The sequence below is a fragment of the Lagopus muta genome, chromosome 1, assembly GCF_023343835.1.
Source record: "Lagopus muta isolate bLagMut1 chromosome 1, bLagMut1 primary, whole genome shotgun sequence".
Taxonomy (NCBI): domain Eukaryota; kingdom Metazoa; phylum Chordata; class Aves; order Galliformes; family Phasianidae; genus Lagopus; species Lagopus muta.
Genome location: NC_064433.1, coordinates 142016716 through 142037929, shown reverse-complemented (window position 1 = coordinate 142037929; position 21214 = coordinate 142016716). Strand labels below are relative to the sequence as shown.

General features: G+C 36.9%; 1 protein-coding gene across 1 annotated transcript in view; it reads left to right on the top strand.

Moving 5' to 3' along the window:
* ITGBL1 (integrin subunit beta like 1) overlaps nucleotides 1–21214 on the top strand; it is a 128885-nt gene that overhangs the window by 41073 nt on the left and 66598 nt on the right. The window contains 3 exon segments of the mRNA XM_048929385.1: nucleotides 13118–13264; nucleotides 15631–15753; nucleotides 19274–19414. Coding sequence (XP_048785342.1) covers nucleotides 13118–13264; nucleotides 15631–15753; nucleotides 19274–19414 — 411 coding nt within the window.

Genomic DNA, 21214 nt, shown 5'->3' with positions numbered 1-21214 from the left:
AATTTTCTTAGGAATAAACATCATAGGTCATTTCTGGTGCCAAGCATGAGGACACTATCAAGAGAACACGATGTTCACACAGCTTTATTTTGAAATAAAAGGAAAGACTTGTGGGTGGCACCCTCACCAGACACAGTTCATAAGTAGTAAATCAAATACTGCTACAGCCAATATGAGCTCACCCATTCCTTAAGTCTGTGGTGAGGACCTGTGCTCTACTTAGTCTGCAATACTAGCTGAATTTGATTTGAATGTGTAATGTGCATAACATAATTTTCTTCTTAAAAGACTTGCTGAAAAAATATTTTTCAGAGTGATGAGATACACTGGTTACTTTTAAAATCAGTTTGTACTTAACTGGATATACAGAACTATGGGATCATAGAATATCCCAAGTCAGAAGGGAGATACACAGTCTAGCTCCAGGCTCCACACAGAACCACCCATAAATCAAACCACATGTCTGAGAGCACTGTCCCAACAGCTCCTTGAACTCCAGCAAACTCTTTGCCATGACTACTAATTATAACTTTTTTCTGTGGTCATAACTTTTCTAACCCTTGAGTTTAGTGATTAAGATCTTAAGGTTTAGCTATAAACTTCACATTAATAATACTTTCAGGTATCATATAAGCATAGAATCACAGAATAGCCTGGGTTGAAAAGGACCATAATACTCATCTAGGTTCAAACCCCCACTAGACCAGGCTGCCCAGCCTGGCCTTGAATGTATGCCTCCAGCTATCTACCAACCTCCTTGGGCAACCTGTTCCTCTGCATAACCACCCTCCTAATATCTAACCTAAACCTCCCCTGTTTAAGACCATTCCCCCTTGTTCTATCACTATCCACACTAGTAAACAGACATTCCCCCTCCTGTTTATACACTCCCTTCACAAACTGGATGGCCACAATGAGGTCTCCCTGGAGCCTTCTCTTCTCCAAGCTAAACAAGCCCAGTTCCCTCAACCTTTCCTCGTAGGAGAGGTGCTCCAGCCCCCTGATCATCTTAGTGGCCCTCCTCTGGACTTGCTCCAAGAGCTCCACGTCCTTCCTGTACTGTGGGCACCAGGCATGAATGCAGTACTCCAGATGGAGTCTGACAAGAGCTGAGTAGAGGGGGACAATCACCTTCCTCTCCCCATTGGCCACTCCTCTTCTAATGCAGCCTAGGATTTAGTTGGCCTTCTGGGCTGCAAGGACACACTGCTGGCTCGTGTCCAGGACCACCAAGTCTTTCTCCACAGGGTTGCTCTCAGTCTGTATAAACAGCCCTAGTATCCAGTGATGAACTAAGAGTAATCTTCCCAGAAAACGTCTTGCAGTACCCAGAGCTTAGAACTTTGATTTTACTGCAGCAAGTGACTGTTGATGCTCTTTTCTTCAACAAACTGTTCTCAGTCTCTGCACCTCTGTTGAGAGCAATTACAGAAGCACAGAATCATAGGGATTGAAAGGGACCTCTGGAGGTCATCTAGCCCACCTCTTCTAAAGCTGAGAAGAGTCCTGTCGAACTATGGGAGTCCTTCCTCTCTTGAGAGGAGACACTTAATTCTCCAAGTCATTCTGCTGTAGGAACAATGTTATTTAGTTGGATGGAGAATGGGACAATCCCTGGTACCATCACCTTGCCATGGCGCTGCAGACCACATAGCAGCATGCACTAAGGTTTGATGTTGCTGTCAGTAGGCACGCAGGGAAACTGGGGATGAAATCAGACTTCACTGTAAACTTCTCATTTGTTGAATGCAGAAGGAAAATAGCTTTTCTCAAATTTCTTTTCAATTGTACTTTTAGAAAGAGATTTTCTGAAACAGTCACTGTGTCTTAAATTTTCAGGTCACCGTCGTAGCTTTCTGAAAATGGAAACATTAGTGATTATAGCTCTCTCTTGAGACAAAGATCCAAGTTTGGAAAACTTGAGAGCTCTAGTAAAAACAAGACTTCCAACATTTCCAGTCCTGCTGACAAGCATGTTTTCATGTTTCCTTTTCATGCATATGGGAGCCTAGAAATCCTTTGTTGGTTTGAATTAAGTTAACTAGATGCTGGGCAGGCCTTTGGGGGAACAATAATTTGTTCCTTTTTTAATAAAAAATAAAAATGCAATAATATTTGAAGTTGGTTTTTTTGTTCACTTGTTTTAGGGAGGGGGAGTCAAATATTACCATTTAATCTCATGGAAAGTCAAGAATTCTGCTTCATTTCATTTTGGATCAGAATTTTTGGGCTCGTGGAGACAAAAGCTCTATGTGTAGTGGATGAAGCCAGTGAAGAGTATCTGAGCCAGCTGGCATAGCCTGAGCTGCCATTTTTTAGAGAACCCAGAGCACACAGCAAACCTGCTCAGACTAAGGAAACAGGGTTTATTTAACTCAGTTATTTCTGCTCTTGAGCATAATAACATAAATATGAAGCTACTGGGTTTGCAATTCTTTTTCCCACAGGAATGCAGTTTTTTTACAATGTCAAATGGTTTTAAAGTGTCTACATATCTGAGTATGTGAAGCACTTTGTATTTATTCCTTCTCTGCAAGCTATTTTAAAGAAGTGAATAGTTCATGTCTCAGTATAATTTTATTTGTTATGTAGAATACTTGCACAAAACTCAAGATTGCAAAAGTATGTGACTAAAAAGCACTATTCTAGAGAAGAAAAAGTATATTGGCTCAGCCTATTATAAGATCTTCCTACTTAAAAGTTGATTATTTTTGTTCTTCAAAAAATGAGAAACCATTTGGTTAAAAATAAGTAAGGAATCTTTCATGAAACCCTTGAATTATTAACAGAAACCTCGACTCTAGACTGTTTTGATTGATAAAACTAAATTATCTCTGTCTCCCTGAGATATTTATATCATCTGTCTAAACAGCATGAATCACATTTAAAATTATATCAACTTGTGCCACCTCCAGGGTAACAAACTGGAACAGATTCAACTGAGTGTTGCTTTCCTTTATTTTATTCATTCGCAATATCTAATTGATTTTTATTACAGTTGAGTCTATTCACTTTATAGGGAATTTGAATTCATAGCCAAGAGGGGGAAAAAGGAAATGACAGTAATCAGCAGTATATTTTTTTATTATATTTTGTACCTGTACTAAAAGGCACAGCTAGAGGAAAAATGCATATTGTCTTTTATTCTGGAAGCAGGTATATATACAACAGGTATATATACACATAGGTACAAATTTATTAATATTAATTACTTGTGCAATGTAATTCAATACATCTTTCTTCACATATATAAATATGCAAGAGGGAGATGGTGCTTGAGAGTCCAATCTATAGCCTCTAAGATCATTAAGAAATATCTTGCTCGAGGAGAAGCTGAGAGAGCAGGGACTTCTCAGTCTGGTGAAGGGAAGACTCAGGGAGGATCTCAATAATGTCTGTAAATACCTAAAGGGAGGGTACAAAGACAGCAGAACCAGATTTTTTTTGATGTTTCTCATGACAGGAAAAGAGGCAGAAGCAAACTGAAACACACGATGTCTTATCAGGAAATACTGCTTGTGAGGGTAACCAAGCACTGGCATGAATTGTCCAAGAGAGAGTCTTCCTGCTTGGAGATATTCCACCACATGAAGTGGTGATATGTGAGTTTCTCATTAAAGAAAAAGTTCAGTCACAGTCTTCAGCAAGTAAAGTGATGTGCACTGTCGTTTAGGATGGAAAAGTGTGATCCTTCTGGATTTTCTGGAACCTGGGCAAACTATCAAGTCTGACTGCTATGTCGTCACTCTGATGCAAGTTCAAGACGAGAACTTCCAGAATTTTTATTTAGTCAGCCATTCTCACTGGATAGTAATGAGATACCCACTGTCATATGAGTTTAGAATGCCTTCAAATTCATCATGTGTGATTTGTGTGCAAAACCTACAGTGTAGCAGGCCAGAGAAGAAGACAGCCTTTCTCTTGTGGCACAATAACACTAGTCCCTGTATCAGTACGAAGGCTGTGCAGCACATCATCAGTCTTGGCTGAACTGTCTCCCTCACCTATTTATTGTCCTGATTTGATACCTTCTGACTACTTCCATCTCTTTGGACCAATAAAAGGATAGACTAGGTGGGCAACACTTTCTAGCAGTGATGCTGTCATGCTGCTGTGAAACATGGGATCACCTCTGCTGGTGCAGATATTTACAAGTACAGCATGCAGGCTCTTGTTCATTGCTGATGAAAAGGCAGAAGTAATGATGGATATGTTGAAAAATAGTGTTTGTAGCTGAGAATTTTCTCTATCAAGCAGTGTTATTGTGCTCTTTGTATCTGTTATAATTTACTAGGAAATAAATAGGAGGCATTACTTTTGCGGTAACCTACATAGTCCTACTGGCATTGTAATTTAACACAAGTTATGATTGTGCATTCAACAGTAACCAAATTGAAATTATTTGTCACTACTTCTGTTTTACTTCTGAAATTCCACTTTAAATGGTCTTGAAGGAGAGGAGGGGAATCCAATCACTAAATAAAACCAAGAGACAAACTGTTACAAACCCTCTCATTACAGTGGCTCATTTGCTCTGCCAAAGGACAGTGCAGAATGCTCATGTCTGTTATTCTGAGCTACTTCAAGATCTGGATACTCTAAATAAGCAGAAAAAAAAGGGGCTTAACATAAGAACTTCTAAGTTCATAGTTTCTTGCATTTTTAGAAGCCTTTTGTGACTACTTAAAGGTTTGGTTTGATTTCTTTTCCTTCCTATAACCCTTTAGGCTTAAAGTCTTCCTTTGAAAATCTTTGATGAAGTTCTTATCAGGGCTGTAGGTGACGAAGGGATTTCAGTTACAAAACTGGCTTGAAAAATCCCAATTTCATCAGGGGCTATCATAATCTATTTTTTTTGAGATCTTTTTCTAAATTCAAATCAGTTCCCTTAACCAATTTATATTTTAGCCTTGTGGGGCAATTGTGTCAACATAGAGAGAGAAACAAATCAGCTGCGAGGAGAAGAAAGAGTCAGAATTTTTGTGAAAAACCCTGCCTTACTGGAAGTAATTTATTTCAGTATGGTTAGAATTTCTATGGTATACTGCAAAAGTCTGGAAAGCAGTTGGGTTTTTTGAAATTAATACAACTTAAGCAGCCAAGACCCAAGACATAAAGAGAGGTTCATTTGAAGCACTTTGATACAAGAGAAAAAAAAGTGGTGATACCTAAGGGCTTTTCTTCAAATTGCAACAGCAACAACAAAAATGAAAAGAGAAAAAATATACAGATATATATGTCAGCTTAATGCAAAGCATAGTTACTGAGATTCTCGAATGCACCTAAGCAGAATAGGCCTAATCTTACCCTAGCATAATCTGAAATATTTGCACTAAATTTACATTGGTATAAAGCAGCAATATCTGCTTCACTAACTAGAGGAAAGAAAGTAATCCAATTGAAGGATCTATTCACTCTATATCTTCACTATACTGGTCTAGGTTGAAATTGATGGAGAATACTTACATTTTTATTTCCCCAAAATTTTCAGTTCTTACAGCTCTATCTACAGTTATGTCTAGCATCCCAATTTAAAGAAGGAATACATAACAAGTTGTTCATATTTCTTCTCATTAATGAAGTGTTTTTTACATTTGAAAAGAATTTTGTGAATCACTCTGTGGCTGCTAAAAATGCATAATAACAAGCCCAATTCATTTATCATGCCAACTGTTGATTTCATTCTGATGCTGACCTTGTGCTGTAGAAAGGAATTCTTATGCTAAATCTCACCTGTCTGTAAGAAATTGATTACGTTACAGTTTAAAAATGAGAACTGCCACAACTTGTGTTCTTACATAGAGTAATTGGGCTTTAGTTATTAAAAATAAGTGAAAAAAAGGACATCTGAGAGTGTTTTAATATCTGGTCAGTCTTTTTGCTCCACTAAGAAACTGTTCTTGTGGTGAGAGTTCCTATGTTATAACTAATGCTGCACAACCATACAAATAAGTAAACTATAATTTTTAGTATCTCCAGTAGTGTTTCTTAATGAATCAAGAATTTATTTAAAGGCATGGTCCTTGCAGTTTATGAAGTACTTGATTATATTTTACAGTTACTCCAAGACAGAAAGTACTCTTTTCATCTTACACGGAAAAGGGTGCATGTAGGTGGAAGAACATGGTAGGCAACCAAACCAGACATTTGTTTTGATTATTTATTCCCAATGAGAAAGTTTAACCAACAAAATGTAGCAGAGCTTTTAGTAGCAGTGAACATTAGTAGGAAATCAAAGAAATCTAAGCCAAAAATGGCTCAAAGGTAGAGAAAATCTTTTCCAGAGGGAGGCACAGAAAAGCAATTGTACTGCAGAATGCCATGATTTCTACTGGATCGAAATAGAAGCAATGTTCCAGTTCAGTTTCTGGTTTACCCAGTAATCATGTAAGGTAATTGTTTACATAAACTGATTGAGATTGGCCCTTAAATAAACAGTTATCTCCTTCTTTCTTTTATGTAATTATGTCAAAACATTTTAAATCTGACATGGATTATTGCATATATAAGTGAATAAAAAGAGAAAAAATGCACCAATTTTTATTTGCACAGGTGTATGCCTAGTGTTGCTCCAGACTCCAAAGTCCCAGCATCAATCCTTGTGTATCCAATCACTGTACGCTTACCAGTAGTTTACTGAAGAAAGACATCCATTCTCTGAGGACAGCCCAGCCCACACAGCATCTGAGTTACTCTATCGAAGTACCTGTCTTTCATGATGGATTACATATGAAATAAGTGAAATTTGTGATGTTATCCTTCCAGATTAGTGCCTCAGATTAGTGGACAGTGAGGTCCACTCACTTTCAGAACCTTTTATCAGAGATTTCACCTTTGTATCTTCAATCTTAGATGTATAGGAATGCACATCTGTAGTAGAAAAACATTTTTAAAATGCTTTTAGAATGATGTTAAGAGTCTGAGGGCAAAAGAAAGTCATCAACCAATTGAACGTGGTTTTAAGTATCATTTTTGAGTGAGATGGTTTAACTCCTAGTCATTGCTCTTAACAGTAACGTCATGGTCACCAGCTCCTTACAAGGGGAGTGGAGGGGCAGTGCTGAGCTCTGCTCTCTGGTGACTGTGATAGGACTCGAGGGAACAGCATGGAGCTGTGTTGGGGGCGGAAGGAGGGTCTATTTGGCATTTAGGAAAAGGTTCTTCACCAAAGAGTGGTCAGGCATGGAACAGGCTTCTTAAGGAAGTGGTCACATAAGACTTGAATTTTGAGTGGCCCTGTGCAGAGCCAGAAGTTGAACTTGAGAGTCCCTACCAACTCAGGGTATTGGATGATTCTGTGTTTCTATTGCCATCTTGTAAGTGATTACAATTCCACTAGTATTTGTCTGAAAAACTTCACTTATTCTTCTGAAGTTTAGAGACCTAATGGTAATTTTTGAGTATGACTTTGATCCATGTTTGTTTAATATTCAAGTGTGTAGGATTTCCATGGTTTGTGACCATTTTCTGCCCCTCCTGATATGTCTTCAATGTGTATGTCTGAGACAATTTTGGTGAAAGACTTAGCCACACTATCTTTCCACAGCTGACATGAGTATATTCTTAGGTTCTTGCTGTTTCCAATTGGAAAGGTTGTAGCCTATGGTATCTCTTCCTTTTCTCTGTGCGTGACCTTGAGCTTCGTAAGTCTAATTTAAATTGACTTTTATTACTTCAGTCCTTCAGACTGTCAGCCCAGTTCATTCTGTATGATTTTCCATCTTCACTTTTTTACTGAGATCTTAGATCACTGGGCCACTGGCAAATGTTTTTAGCATACAGTGGATTTTTGTATCAACATCATTAAAAAATATGTTCAGTTCCAAAAACATTATTTCAAATATTACTGTTCTAGTAATACTGCATTCATCCTAATGATATTTCCTTCCCTTAAATCAAATTGTGGTCCCTACATTTTTCTAGCATACCTTATCCAGAATAATTTAATTTTTTTCCACAGTGTTATCATATTTGGTGAATATGTTCAGACCATTCCTGTGTTCCTTCGCTTGAAATATCGGTAATCTTATAAAGACAGGTAAACTTAACATAGTCTATTTTGGAATAAAGCTGTTATTGTTCATAATTTAAAAATAGAGAATATGGGAAATAAGTTCCATTTCTCACTACTTCAATACCTCTAGTTGTGCAGTGCTTCACAGTTTGTTTCAAATTCTTTCAACCTGCCCCATGAGGTCAGAACATTTTTCAGTTGCCCAGATCACATACATTCCTTTTTCTTAAAGGACAAAAAGAGTTAGAGTTTATTATTACTGTTATTTTTCAGACATCTGATTGACAGTCTGTTAGATTCATTAGAAGTCTTTGTTATTAAAATGGCCTTTCATATACGAGTATTGCAAGTACTCTGGAGTGAAGATATGATGTCTCACCCTCATGGTCTAGACACTTCATTTAAAACAGTTTCGTGTCTTTGTTTTGTTCTCATCTCTGATAATTAATTTTCATTTCCATAGTCTGTATCACTAGCTGCACTGCATTTACAACTATGGTCAACATCTCCATATTAATTTCATTTTGGACTGTCTGTAAATTATCTGTAATCTTAATGCTGTTTGCTGCTTTGTGAAGTCTTTTTTTTTTTTTCTATTTTCTTTTTATTCGAATGATGAAAGTACATTTTAGTACTTGCAATTTTGCAAGATCTGACCCTGCCTAAAATTTTCTGTTCTTGCTTCCTCCATATATTTTCTGACATCAGACAGTTTCCTTGCATATTAGTTTCATTTTCCACCCTATGAGCTCTCTGTGTGCTCCAGATATACTTTCAGAGGTGATTGCTCATCCAGTTAGAAATGAAGCCTTTTATTATAAAAGGTTTTTCCACATGTTTGAATCTGATATTTTTACAGCCCACAGACACGGTCTTTTTCTTCAAGAAATTCTAGAACTTCTTTTAGACTTTATTATATCCCACATTCTCTATTTTTAAGTTAAATTCTAATTTCTTTATGCTTCACATTTATTTATGTTGCAGTAATTTTTGTAAAATGGAGCAAATGTTTCATCACTTATTCTGAGATATGCCTTTCTTGACCAACTGTTTAGTAAGGTCTTGTAGCTCACTTTTCTTCACTTTTCTTTTTTATGGCCCATCCTCAGATACCTGAGTCTCACTCTTGATAGTAGAATTTACCCTCTAGGAAGTTACAATATTACTTCACAGCTTTCACAGCGCTATGTACTCCTTATTTAACATTTCATACTATTTCATTTAAAACAGAAATCTACGTGCAACAAAAGAGATCCTGCACAAACTTTTGTGAAAAGAATCTGAAATCATTAAAAAACTTCTGTACCCATCTGAATATTCTTACAGCCCATAGAATATATGATTAATAGTTCATCACTTCCTTATTTTGGCCATGAGGAAGAATGGTATTGTTGGTGCATGCTGAAGTGGAAAGTAAACAAGAAGAGGATTACTGTGGCCACTGACTTGCATTATCTACTGCATCATTTATGTGACAGGAAAGGTGCAGGAAGTAACACAAGATATTGCAGGTACATTGATTGCCTTCTACACTACAGTATAGTCCTCTCACCCAATTTTATTTTTTAGTAGAATATTATTACAGGTTTACAGCTCTAAAAAACTTTGCAATGGGGAAAATCAGGTTAAGTGAGTGATCAAGATTAAAATCACGAATACAGTTTCACAAATTCACGAGTTAAATTCCTTATAGCAGTCTTCAGTCACATGCAAGAGATTTATTACTCCTCTCAGTTTGATTTCATTATTTTTTTTTTAATTTCATTAATTCTTGTTGAATAAAGCAAAAATCTACTTTGCATGCCTATTCTCATGGATATCTCTTACTTATCTTCTGTAAGCAGCTGTATAAATGCAAGTTAATTTTTTTTTTCCTTTCTGCATCACACATTGTATTAGAGAATCTCTAATAGAAATTACTGCTGCTGGACCTACAGTACTAACCAGCAGTGGCTTCTGCCTTACTCTGTCATTTAGGAATGGGAACAGGAAAATCTGTTCTGCTTTTACTAAACCACCTCTTTTGTTTCTTCATTTTCATCAGCAAATATCAAACTGCTGAATCACAAGAGTGTCTAACATGGAAAATGCAAAGTCACTGCAATAAGTAATCCTTGAAAACAAGTAAAATATGGGGAGATAGTTATATCTTTAGTTTTTTTTCAGTTACCTGGACTTATCTCAATTTTCCAGAATGAATTATGCTGCTGCCTGTCAGTGAAGTGGAGTAATCACAAGAGTAGTTTTTTCATTATATATTTTAATTCTACTCTCTTCTTTCCCTCTCTTTTACTGACAGAGAATTATTTAAAAAAAATTAACAAGGTGGCACCTCCTGTTTAAAAGCAAGAAGGAGCTTGATTCTCTCATGTGTTCTTCTACTATGTTTTTTCCAGCTATTTATTTGAATAACTGACATCAGTGCCAGGGAAGGTCATGGAACAGATCCTCCTGGGAGAGATCACACAGCTTGTCCATGGGATCAGGCCCAGCCAGCACGGGTTCATGAAATGCAGGTCGTGTTTGACTAACCTCATCTCCTTCTACGACTGGGTGACCAAACTGGTAGATGAGGGAAAGGCAGTTGATGTAGTCTACCTAGACTTCAGCAAAGGCTTTGAAATGGTCTCACACAGTATCCTTCTGCGGAAACTGGCTGCCCATGGCTTGGACAGTTTTACCCTCCATTGGATAAGGAACTGGCTGGAGGGCCGTGCTCAATGGGTGGTGGTCAATGGAGTGAAGTCCAGCTGGAGACCTGTTACAAGTGGTGTCCCCCAGGGGTCAGTACTGGGGCCCATCCTGTTTAATATCTTCATTGATGACTTAGATGAAGGGATTGAGTGTACCCTGAGTAAGTTTGCAGATGACACCAAGTTGGGAGGTTGTGTTGATCTGCCTGAGGGCAGGGAGGCCCTGCAGAGGGATCTAGGTAAGCTGGATTGTTGGGCTGAGATGAATGGGGTGAGGTTTAACAAGGCCAAGTGTCGGGTTCTGCACTTTGGGCACAACAACCCCATGCAGCGTTACAGGCTTGGGGATGAGTGGTTGGATTATTGTGAAGAGGAAAGGGACCTGGGGGTGTTGGTTGATGCTCGGCTGAACACGAGCCAACAGTGTGCCCAGGTGGCCAAGAGGGCCAACGGCATCCTGGCCTGCATTAGAAATAGTGTGGCCAGCAGGAGCAGGGAGGTGATCATCTCCCTGTACTCAGCACTGGTGAGGCTGCACCTCGAGTACTGTGTTCAGTTTTGGGCCCCTCACTACAAGAAAGACATTGAGGCCCTGGAGCATGTCCAGAGAAGGGCAACGAAACTGGTGAGGGGTCTGGAGCACAAGTCTTATGAGGAGCGGCTGAGGGAGCTGGGATTGTTCAGTCTGGAGAAGAGGAGGCTCAGGGGAGACCTCACTGCACTGTACAACTTCCTGAAGGGAGGTTGTGGTGTAAAAGGGTCTGGCCTCTTCTCCCAGGCAAATAGTAGGACCTGAGGAAATGGCCAGAAGTTATACCAGAGGAGGTTTAGGTTGGATATTAGGAGAAACTTTTTCTCTCAGAGAGTGGTCAGGCACTGGAATGGCTGTCCAGGGAGGTGGTGGAGTCGCCGTCCCTGGTAGTGTTCAAGAGGCACCTGGATGAGGAGCTACGAGAGATGGTTTAGTAGCTTGTGGCACTGATAGGAATGGGAGGGTGGTTGGACTGGATGATCTTGCAGGTCGTTTCCAACCTTGTGATTCTGTGATTCTGTGATTCTGTGAATTTTGTCTTAGGGCCATCTTGGAAGGCAAACAAACTGTTATGGAGAAACACAAGATACTCCTTTTTCTCTTAAAAATGTTTCACTTACTGTAGTTATTTAAGTTCTTTTTCATTAGCAGCAGGCTGGGCTTCCATTTTCAGGCAGCTGACTCTGCAGGTATCAAGTGCATTTAAAACAGATGTAGTGATTGAAAGATAATTTACTTCAGTTAAGTAGATACAATTTTTTTTTTTATTTTAAAATGAAATACTTTATTTTAAAGTATTTATAATTTTTTTTTTTTTTATATTTACTACAAAAAATTGTAAATAAATGCCTAAAGTATTAAGAAACAGAAATTTGCACCTAAAATTTAATGTGGAAGCTGATAATATACAGCAGAAATGGTGTAAATTGTCACATAGTCTGTGCATTTGGCTATATTTAAAGAAAAGTAAAGAATTTATAGAAACTTTATCTATCTTTATTGTTCTAGTTCTTTGTACTATTAGATATATTACAAACTTTAAGCAATGTATTATTCAGTTAATCAAAAAACAAGGTATCATTAAGCAGCTGCATTTGTTCACTTAAGACAAATGTGTTTGGCAAATAATTGTAAGTAAATACAGTTCTTTGAGTATTAAAACATGCAACATTCCCAATATACTGTCACCATATAGTTGTAAAATTCACTTTTGCAGCAACAACCAAATGGAGTTTAAGTAGATGGGCGAAGGCTGGAGGAATCACTAGCTAGAGGAGGCTTCATAAAAAAGGATTTTCACCTTTCAGTAGAGGTGGGATCTGTTATTTCTATTGCAGGAGGGAGTTACTGCTTGCCACTGTTACTGGCCCTCTCCATGCACCTCTTCATGATTTGTGTCACTAAAAGTAATTCCAGTGTCCTCGGGCTGAACTTTCTGTCTGTCCTTTGCCAACAATTGGCCGAAGAAGTGAATGAAGTCTCTGAACCTCCAGTTTTGTTATGTCAATTGTTGAAGAGTAGAGAAGCATGGAAATGAGAAAGAGGTGAAAGTAATAAGAAAGACCACTGTTCATACAGGATGTTCTAGCTCTTTATTCAATCATTACATAAATATTTTTTGTAGATGTATCAAAATTAGGCTTCATTAGACATACATTAGACTTCAAAGTTATGGTGATTTCAGGTGTCTCTAGACATTTAAGATCATACTTATTCATATCTACTTATAAATTCATATGAATTATGTTAATTGAATCTGTTAATTATATTCATTTTAAATCTGTAATTAATGAAATCTACTTTTAAAAAATGGACTCAAAAATACAGCTTTCTGAATGAGAAAAAAGGACTTGACACACTCTTTCCTTCCACTGCTAGGCCATGGAAAGTGTGACTGTGGGAAGTGCAAATGTGATGAAGGCTGGTATGGTGAAGCTTGTCAGTATCCAACTACTTGCAATCTTACACGGAAGAAAAGCAATGAAATGTGTAAGAATTCTCAAGATATCATCTGCTCTGGTGCAGGTAAGATGTCTTTTGTCTGTCTTGATGGCTTAAGAGGTTCTCTGTGTATTATATTAAGCATCACTGGTTTCTTGTCTGATTAAGAATTTTGTATAATATGTTCTAGGAAACTGATAAAAAACTGTGCATATATTAAAATGCTTGATTTTCCTATAGGCTCATTCCTGTGCATGTGGTGTGCATTTATTTAGTATGCTTGCTTTAGAACTATAGTTTATCCATTGCTTCAGACTGATGAAAGTGCCTTTGTGTCAGATATTCTGCCCATCAGTAAGCTGTATTTATGGGCATTAATACAGAAAGTGAGTTTTGTGTGTGTCTGTGTGTTAGATCACAATTTCAAATATATATTTTTTCAGAATGTTTATAAGCTATGCAATTTTTTGAGAACTTTTGAGCTCATATTTTGTTACATAGCAAAGTTTTGGGAACGCAGGGTGTCTTTCCCATCTCCGAGGCGCATCCCATCTCGCTAGCACCTACTACAGCAGGGATGTAAGAGTGGCTCTTGTGACCAGAGCCCAGCAGCTGCCCCATGTCAGAGCAGAGCCATGAGTGATGAGTGATGCTGGATGTGCTCTTGGAGAGCAAATTTAAGGAAGGGAAAAACTGCTGCACAACAGCAGCTGGGAGAGAGGAGTGAGAAATGTGAGAGAGCAGCCCTGCAGGCACCAAGGTCAGTGTAGAAGGAGAGCAGGAGGTGATTCAGACATGAAGGAGAAGTTCTCTGCAGTTCAGGAGAGGCCCACAGTGGTGTAGGCTGTCCCCCTGCAGCCCACAGGCACCACATGGAGCAGATCTCCCCATGCAGCCATAGAGGAACCTGGGGTGCAGCAGTAGATGGCGCCTGAAGGTGTTCAAAGCCCATGGAGAGCCCCTGCAGGAATAGGTTTTAAGACTCAATTTAGTTTTGTTTTTATTTCTTACTAACCTACTCTGTTATTGATCAACAACAAATTAAATTAATCTTTCCAAAGCTAAGCCTGTTTTGCCTGTGATGGTAATTGATGAGTGATCTCTTTGTCCTTATCTCGACTGAGAAGCTTGTTCATCATATTTTCTCCCCCTGTCCTGCTGAAGAAGGAGGAGTGAAAGAGCAGCTGGGTGGTTACCTGGTAGCCAGCCAAAACTGTGACAATGATAATCAAAAAACTCTTGTGGAAAATTTAGTGAGCAGGCAGCTCAGCACTACAAGGCTATTTGCTCATTCTGACCCCTCCCAGTGGGGGAAAAAAAAAGGTAGAAATCAGGCAGAGATAAAAGCTGTTTACTAAAACAGAGAAGGAAAGGAAAAGTAATGGTAAATTTATATATATTTACAGAATGAGTGAAGCACAGTGTAAGTGCTCACCACTCACTAACCAACCCTCTGCCAGTCCCCAGGCCTGCTGCCCCCAGTTTTACACACTTTGCATGACACCATATGTTATGGAATGCCTGTTTGCACTGTTAAGATCAGTTGTCCTGGTTGTGCCATTCTTCCTTCCCTCCTTGTGCACCTCCAGCTCCTCATTGGCTGGGCAGCATGTGAAGTTAAAACATCTTTGACTCTTTGCAGCACTGCTCAGCAACAAATTAACAAAAACATCAGTTTGTTATCAATATTGTTTTTACTAAAGTCAAAACATAGCATCATATTGGACATTCTGAAGAAAATCAACTCTGTCGCAGCTGAGACTGGGACAGTTATGCATCATTTTCCAAAGCAAAAAGTACTGAGAAGGCAGTTGTTTGGTTTGGTTTGACCTGTCTCTCTGAGAGAAAAGAGGGGATTGCTACTTCCCTTGGAGCAACAAAACAAAACTCTTGTGTTTGAGACAGTGGGCTTGTCTGTTGTCTAATATATTGGCACACTAATCACTTTCTAGATAGAATCTTAATATTTTTAAATCCTATTTCTCATATAATAAGCATAAAAGGAGGCTGGTGACTAGAGTGCAAATACACTTTTTGAAATTATTCAAACATATTTTCAGATCTTCAATAGCAAAACTCTAACTCTTATCTAAGATGACCGTGGAGCTGGGCAAAATCAGGTTTTATTCTTGAGAAGATGACTATGCATGTTTTTTTTCCTCTTAGTTGGCTGAAAATATAATTTTTAAAGCTGATTTAATTCCTCAAATACATGAATTAAGACAGACAATTCTAGAAGTGAAATTTACTTATTAAAATATAATGCTGCTTATTAAGAGTGAATCACTTTAATATTGCATCTATTTAGAGACAACATTAGACTTCTTGCTGATGTGGATTATTTCCATTTCATTCGTTATCTAGATACTGCTCAGAAATATTTACTGTTGCTGATGGAGTGATGAAACTCCTTCCATAAGTTCTAGTCATTATTTCTTAAATGTTTGCAGGTACATGTCAGTGTGGCAGGTGTAAATGCGTAAACTCAGGAGGAAGTGGACTGGTCTATGGTAAATTTTGTGAATGTGATGACAGGGAATGCATAGATGATGAAACCGAAGAGATTTGTACAGGTATGTGTTTCATTTAGTACGTTAAGAATGGTGACGATTAAGGTGGTTTGTTATAAAATTATTTAATGAATTTAAAACATGTTTTTCTTGAATATATGAATTAAAGCAAAAAGAAAAGTACTGCTAAAAAATTTTAATTTAGAATTTCAGATGCAAAAATGGGCTAAAGAGGAATTGAGAGAAGGAAGAAATCCTTTGACATCTTTCTCTTTCCGAAGGAGATAATCTACTGGAGTACTTCACACCTTACTGCAGCTGTCTTTGGTAGAAAATAAGTAATATGAATGTTTTCATGTGACACAGATGACTGTGAGAGGGAAAGTCAGGGAAAAAAAGATGAGAAAAATAGAAAAGCATTATTATGAATTTGGGGCAAGAAAGCAAAATTTAGAAAGGAATGAGAATGAATGTGAGATGAGAGCTCAGAAGCAATTCAGGAGGTAAAACGTGAAAGGAACAAATGAAGAAAATCTTCATCTGTGTTAGAAAACACAAGAGAATAGGATGAACTCTGCTGTGAGAAGTGCAAATAAAATTCATATTGTGCTTTCATTTCATTATAAATTAGGAACCTAGCAATTAAATACCATGTAAAACGCACCATTTCTAGCACTGGAAATGCTGTTGCATATGTTAATAGGGAGATTTGTTCTTGAAATGAAAGTTGCTACAAATATTTTACAAGCTATACATATGCAGTGTCTGTGTGCATATGGCTGTACCCAGAACACCACTTAGAATATTCATTCTCTGATAATAGTGTATGCTCTGCATGTATGCATGTGTAAAAAGGCAGACTAATTGAATATAAAATCTTTATCTGTCTTAATGCTTACATAGAGAACAAAAAAATGGTATTTAATTATGTGCCCTTTATGGGAGCAAGAACTACATTTTTTCCCCACGGGATTAGGTACGGATTGTAAATGAAAGTGAGTATGTCGAATGGTCCTCTAAAGTCCATACCTATGAGCAGGGGAACTGCAATTACCTGAAATAAAATGAGTGAAAGGCAATAGTATTTAAGTGCTAATGATCCAGCTTACATTTATTTGCTTGTAAAAAATGGATATGGTACCAACTGTGATACAAATTCATCACTTAGTTCCAGTAAATTCTCCTGCAGTTTTTGTAAGCTTTTCTCTCCGTCTGTGTTGCTGCTGATTGACATTGTTAGGCTTTTCTTAGTATTTTCTTTCACCTTGTTTCATCCACTGGCATCATGTTCCAAAACAGAACAGATGCATGTCTCAAGAAAATTAGTTTTATGTTATAAAGATATCAAAGTATGTTGATGTACACAGACAAAAAGGTCGGTATAATTCATCGGCACATAAAACTTTTATACTTTATTTGGAAATTTACAAAATAAAAATCAAATAAAAATAAAAAAAAATAGGTGCCCTTTACTTGCTTATGTTGTTGTAAGATTAAAAGTTTATACACTTAGTGTATGAATGCTAGATTTTGCTTTGCTTTCTAAGACGAACCTCTCCAGCACATAAACAATGTATTTAATTAGAAAAAAATTGGATAGCCTATGACCTGAAAGATCAAAGGCACATAGTTTTATAGCAAAGAAAAAACCAGACCCTTCCCCCATGTCTAGTTATGGTTTCTTTCTCCCATGTGGATGTTTATTTTAATATCTTTTATCCATCCTTTCCTTCCACAGGATTTCCATCATAGTAATAATTCAGGTTTATTTATAAAGTAAAAAAGAAATGATGTTCCAACTCAGGCAAACGTTACTTATCTAGCAGTGGTCCCTGGTTGATCCCATACAGAGAGTAAACCTAATCGGTGCCTGTTCTGCTTTCCTACTATGTGCAGCACCTACTTAGTTGCTATGTACTCTTTATTTCCCTTGAAGCATTCTGGCTATAGGAAGGTCTTGAAGACTGCGATTGCCTTCAAAAAGACAAACTCAGGAGGAATCAAGCTAATAAATTATCAGAAGTTTATATTTATACACATGTTTTTAAGGCCTGCAGCTGTGAGCTGGAATTTTATCCTGGAAAATCTTCCAGTGGAAATCTTAGATATGGATAACATGCATTTTAAGCTTTGCACAAGTGAACTGTATTTTTAATCAAAGCATTTTTTAGACAAGGCACAGTTACAACAACATATCAAGCTTCTCATTGAATTTTTCGGCCACTTGGTTGTTTCTGCTTCACTAGGTATTTGAAGCTATACAATTTTTGGAATGAAGTTGCAGCAATTTTTTTCATAAAGTTTTAGCAAATTAAGTTCTGATCCTGATCCTTTTGTCTCTAAGGCTATGTGCTCTAATGAAGCAACTTTATCTTCAGTCAAGAGCAAGTGATAGAGTCAAATTGTATTATTTAGTTCACATGTGGGGACACATAACTGTGAGTGAAAGATGAAGCAGGGATGTTTTAATCTTCAAGAATTGTCAATAACTTAATTTACTCCTTCATTTTTTCCCTTTTCTTGTCTGCTGTTTGAGAGCAGCCTATTGATAATATGTAGTGTTATAAACTGTATTTATTGCTTAGTTATGTGAGTATTCTGTTATTGTTTCATGACACCTAACAATTGTAGCAAAAATTCTATGTGCAATTCTAAAAACAGGAAAAAATGTATCCTAAATTTAATCTCTGATAGTTAATGATTACATATGTATCTGCTGACTATATTCTGAAGGAGACAACAAGATCTACTACACTTAACACACTTAAGAGAAAAAAGAACAAGATACTGACTTGATCCTGTGTCCTTCTAGTAAAGAAATTAATGTATAACTTTAAGATTAGTAGGAGTTGCAGCAACTGAACTTAAATGGTGGGGTTTTGTTTGTTTGTTTGTTTGTTTTTTTGTCATTGAGATGTGTGGTAGGAGTGCTTTAGTGAAATAAAATGTTTGGTAGCCTGTTTCATGAAGTCTTAGATGACACATGTATCTTCCCAGGATAAAAGGGGTTTGTTAAAAACGCTTTTGAACACTTAAAACATTCATTTTACTCATCCATCTTCAAAAATGCTGTTGCTAGGTAAAAAAAGAAGACAAGTACAGTGCAGAGTTTGAAGTAAATCAGTTTTACAGTCTCTTTTGGAATAATGTGAAGAGTTGAAAACAAAGAGGGCTTTGTTAGATAGGTACAATATTGTGGACAATTGTGTCCCAACTTAATATTAAAAGATCTGCTTAACTTTTAACTATTGCATTTGCTGTCTTTAGAATTTACCTATAAAAAACGATTACAAATACAAAAAAAAAAAAAAAAAAAAAAAAAAAAAAAAGAAAGTCTTTTTCTCAGCGTTTATTGATAAAAGATCTGTGATTAAATGAAAATATGCTCTGCTGTAGACATGCTGAAAAGTATAGAGCAGGTATCTTTTGTTTTACTTGAAGTAGACACGTAGTCTACAAATTGTTTCTATTCTGAGTCCAGCAATAAAAGTTTTTAGAAGTAAAAATATCAAAACAGTTACATTGCTTATCCTTCTTATGAACTTGCCTCTTTCTCACTGTATAAAATTTGTTTTGGGTTAAGGCCATGGACAGTGTTACTGTGGAAACTGTTACTGTGAGGCTGGTTGGCATGGAGATAAATGTGAATTCCAGTGTGACATCACCCCTTGGGAGATCAAGAAAAGATGCACATCTCCAGATGGCAAAATCTGCAGTAATAGAGGTGTGTCATTCATACATTTCTTTTACACATATTCATATAAGTTGCTTTTGTTATAAAATATATACTTACTGCCATAGGACGTCGGTCATGTTTGTTGACGATTTCTAGTTTGTTCTCACTTATTTAAATCTGAGCATGTATTTCCAACTGAGTGGCTGGATATCTCTGTTTCAAGATAAACTTGTATCTACGCACTCATTTTTAGATGAAGCTAACCCAAGACGATAAAGTTCTTTTCATCCTTCATTTCTGTAGCAAGACTGAGCAGAAAAATTTCTCAGTGCACCAGCTCTGGTGGGAGACTCTTCCTGCTAAATCAAATATTAACATACTTGTCTTTGAATGGATCAGTGCTATAAACAACAGAACAATATGCCAATCTTCTCTTTAAGAACAATAAGGACACACAACTTGAGAAAACAAAGACACAAGCCCATTTTTTTTTTCCCAATGCTACTTGAAAGAGCAACAAAGAAGTGTGCAGTAACAGTTCTGTGCAACACGTATGGAGTTGGAAGGGTAGATTTGGCACAATATATTTCTAAGTTAGATTTTCTTTGCATCAACTCCCAGAATTCTAATTTTTGTCTATAATTCTGTTTAATTCTGATTTTTGAAAGCAAAAACGACAACAACAAAAATAGAACAAAATAAGATTAGTATATACCTGCTACTATATTTGGCTTTTTTGAGGGAAGAGTTAAAAGAGCATGTTATTGTTTGTTTATATAATAGAGAATAAAAGTAGAAGATAAGTTTGTCTCATTGATACTTCTCTTAAAAAATCTCTACTGACAAAACCTCCTATAACATGAACTTCTAATTATCCTGAGTGCATTTAGAAAATTCTTTTCTCTTAAACATGAGGAAATTGAAAGATTGGCTAACATACTGAGGTCATGTAAGCTCATTTAGTCTTGGGACTAAAAAAAAATTATGTATTTCTGGACAAAATAAACACAGAAATGTTTCAGATTCTATTTGCATCAGGAAAATAATTTCTAGTCAAATGAAATCTGAAATTAGAACAATGACGTTTTAATGCACAAGTATTTCTTTACATTTACATTTTACGTGGGAGAAATGAAGGTGAATAGTCTAGTAGCATTCTGAAAAGCTGCAAACTTCTATTAAAAATACATTAATGTGATATTTATATATTTTTCATCTATTTGTGGTTTTATCCATATTAAAAATATATATGTAGGCTTTTGACTACATAAAATTGCTTTCCAGTGTTTCTACTCTCTTTAATCCTATTTACCTAGATTTCTGTGTTGACAAACACTGTGATATAGGTACAGTTCATCTTGTCTTGCCCATTCTAAACTTAAATATTGAAACGTGTCTCACTGTTTAGCTTACCTCAGTGCTAAAATGGGTAAATTATTTGAATCTCTTCACCAACCATCTAGTCAACCGTCAGAGAACAGATGCGAACTTCAGATTTTTTAAACTTTGAAGGGATGGTGCTTTGCATTCTGATATCCAAGACATTTGATCCAAATTCACTTTGAAGTTGTTTCTGTGAGAATAAATCACTCTCCAGAAGTATTTATTCAATTTATGGTGGTTTTTTTTTTTTCTTTTTCTCCCTCTTTCAGTAAAATTATCAATACTCTGATGCAAATTTCTTGAAAGCTGTTCTGGTGGCATTAGCACTTGACAGGCTTCATATGACAGTCATTCATGCACAGTTGTGTAGTCCTTTTCTTTTTAGAGACAGCGCACATGTCGACCATTCAATCACTCTGTCCTGTTCTTCTCAAACATATTATGTTGTTCAGACTAATCTGAATA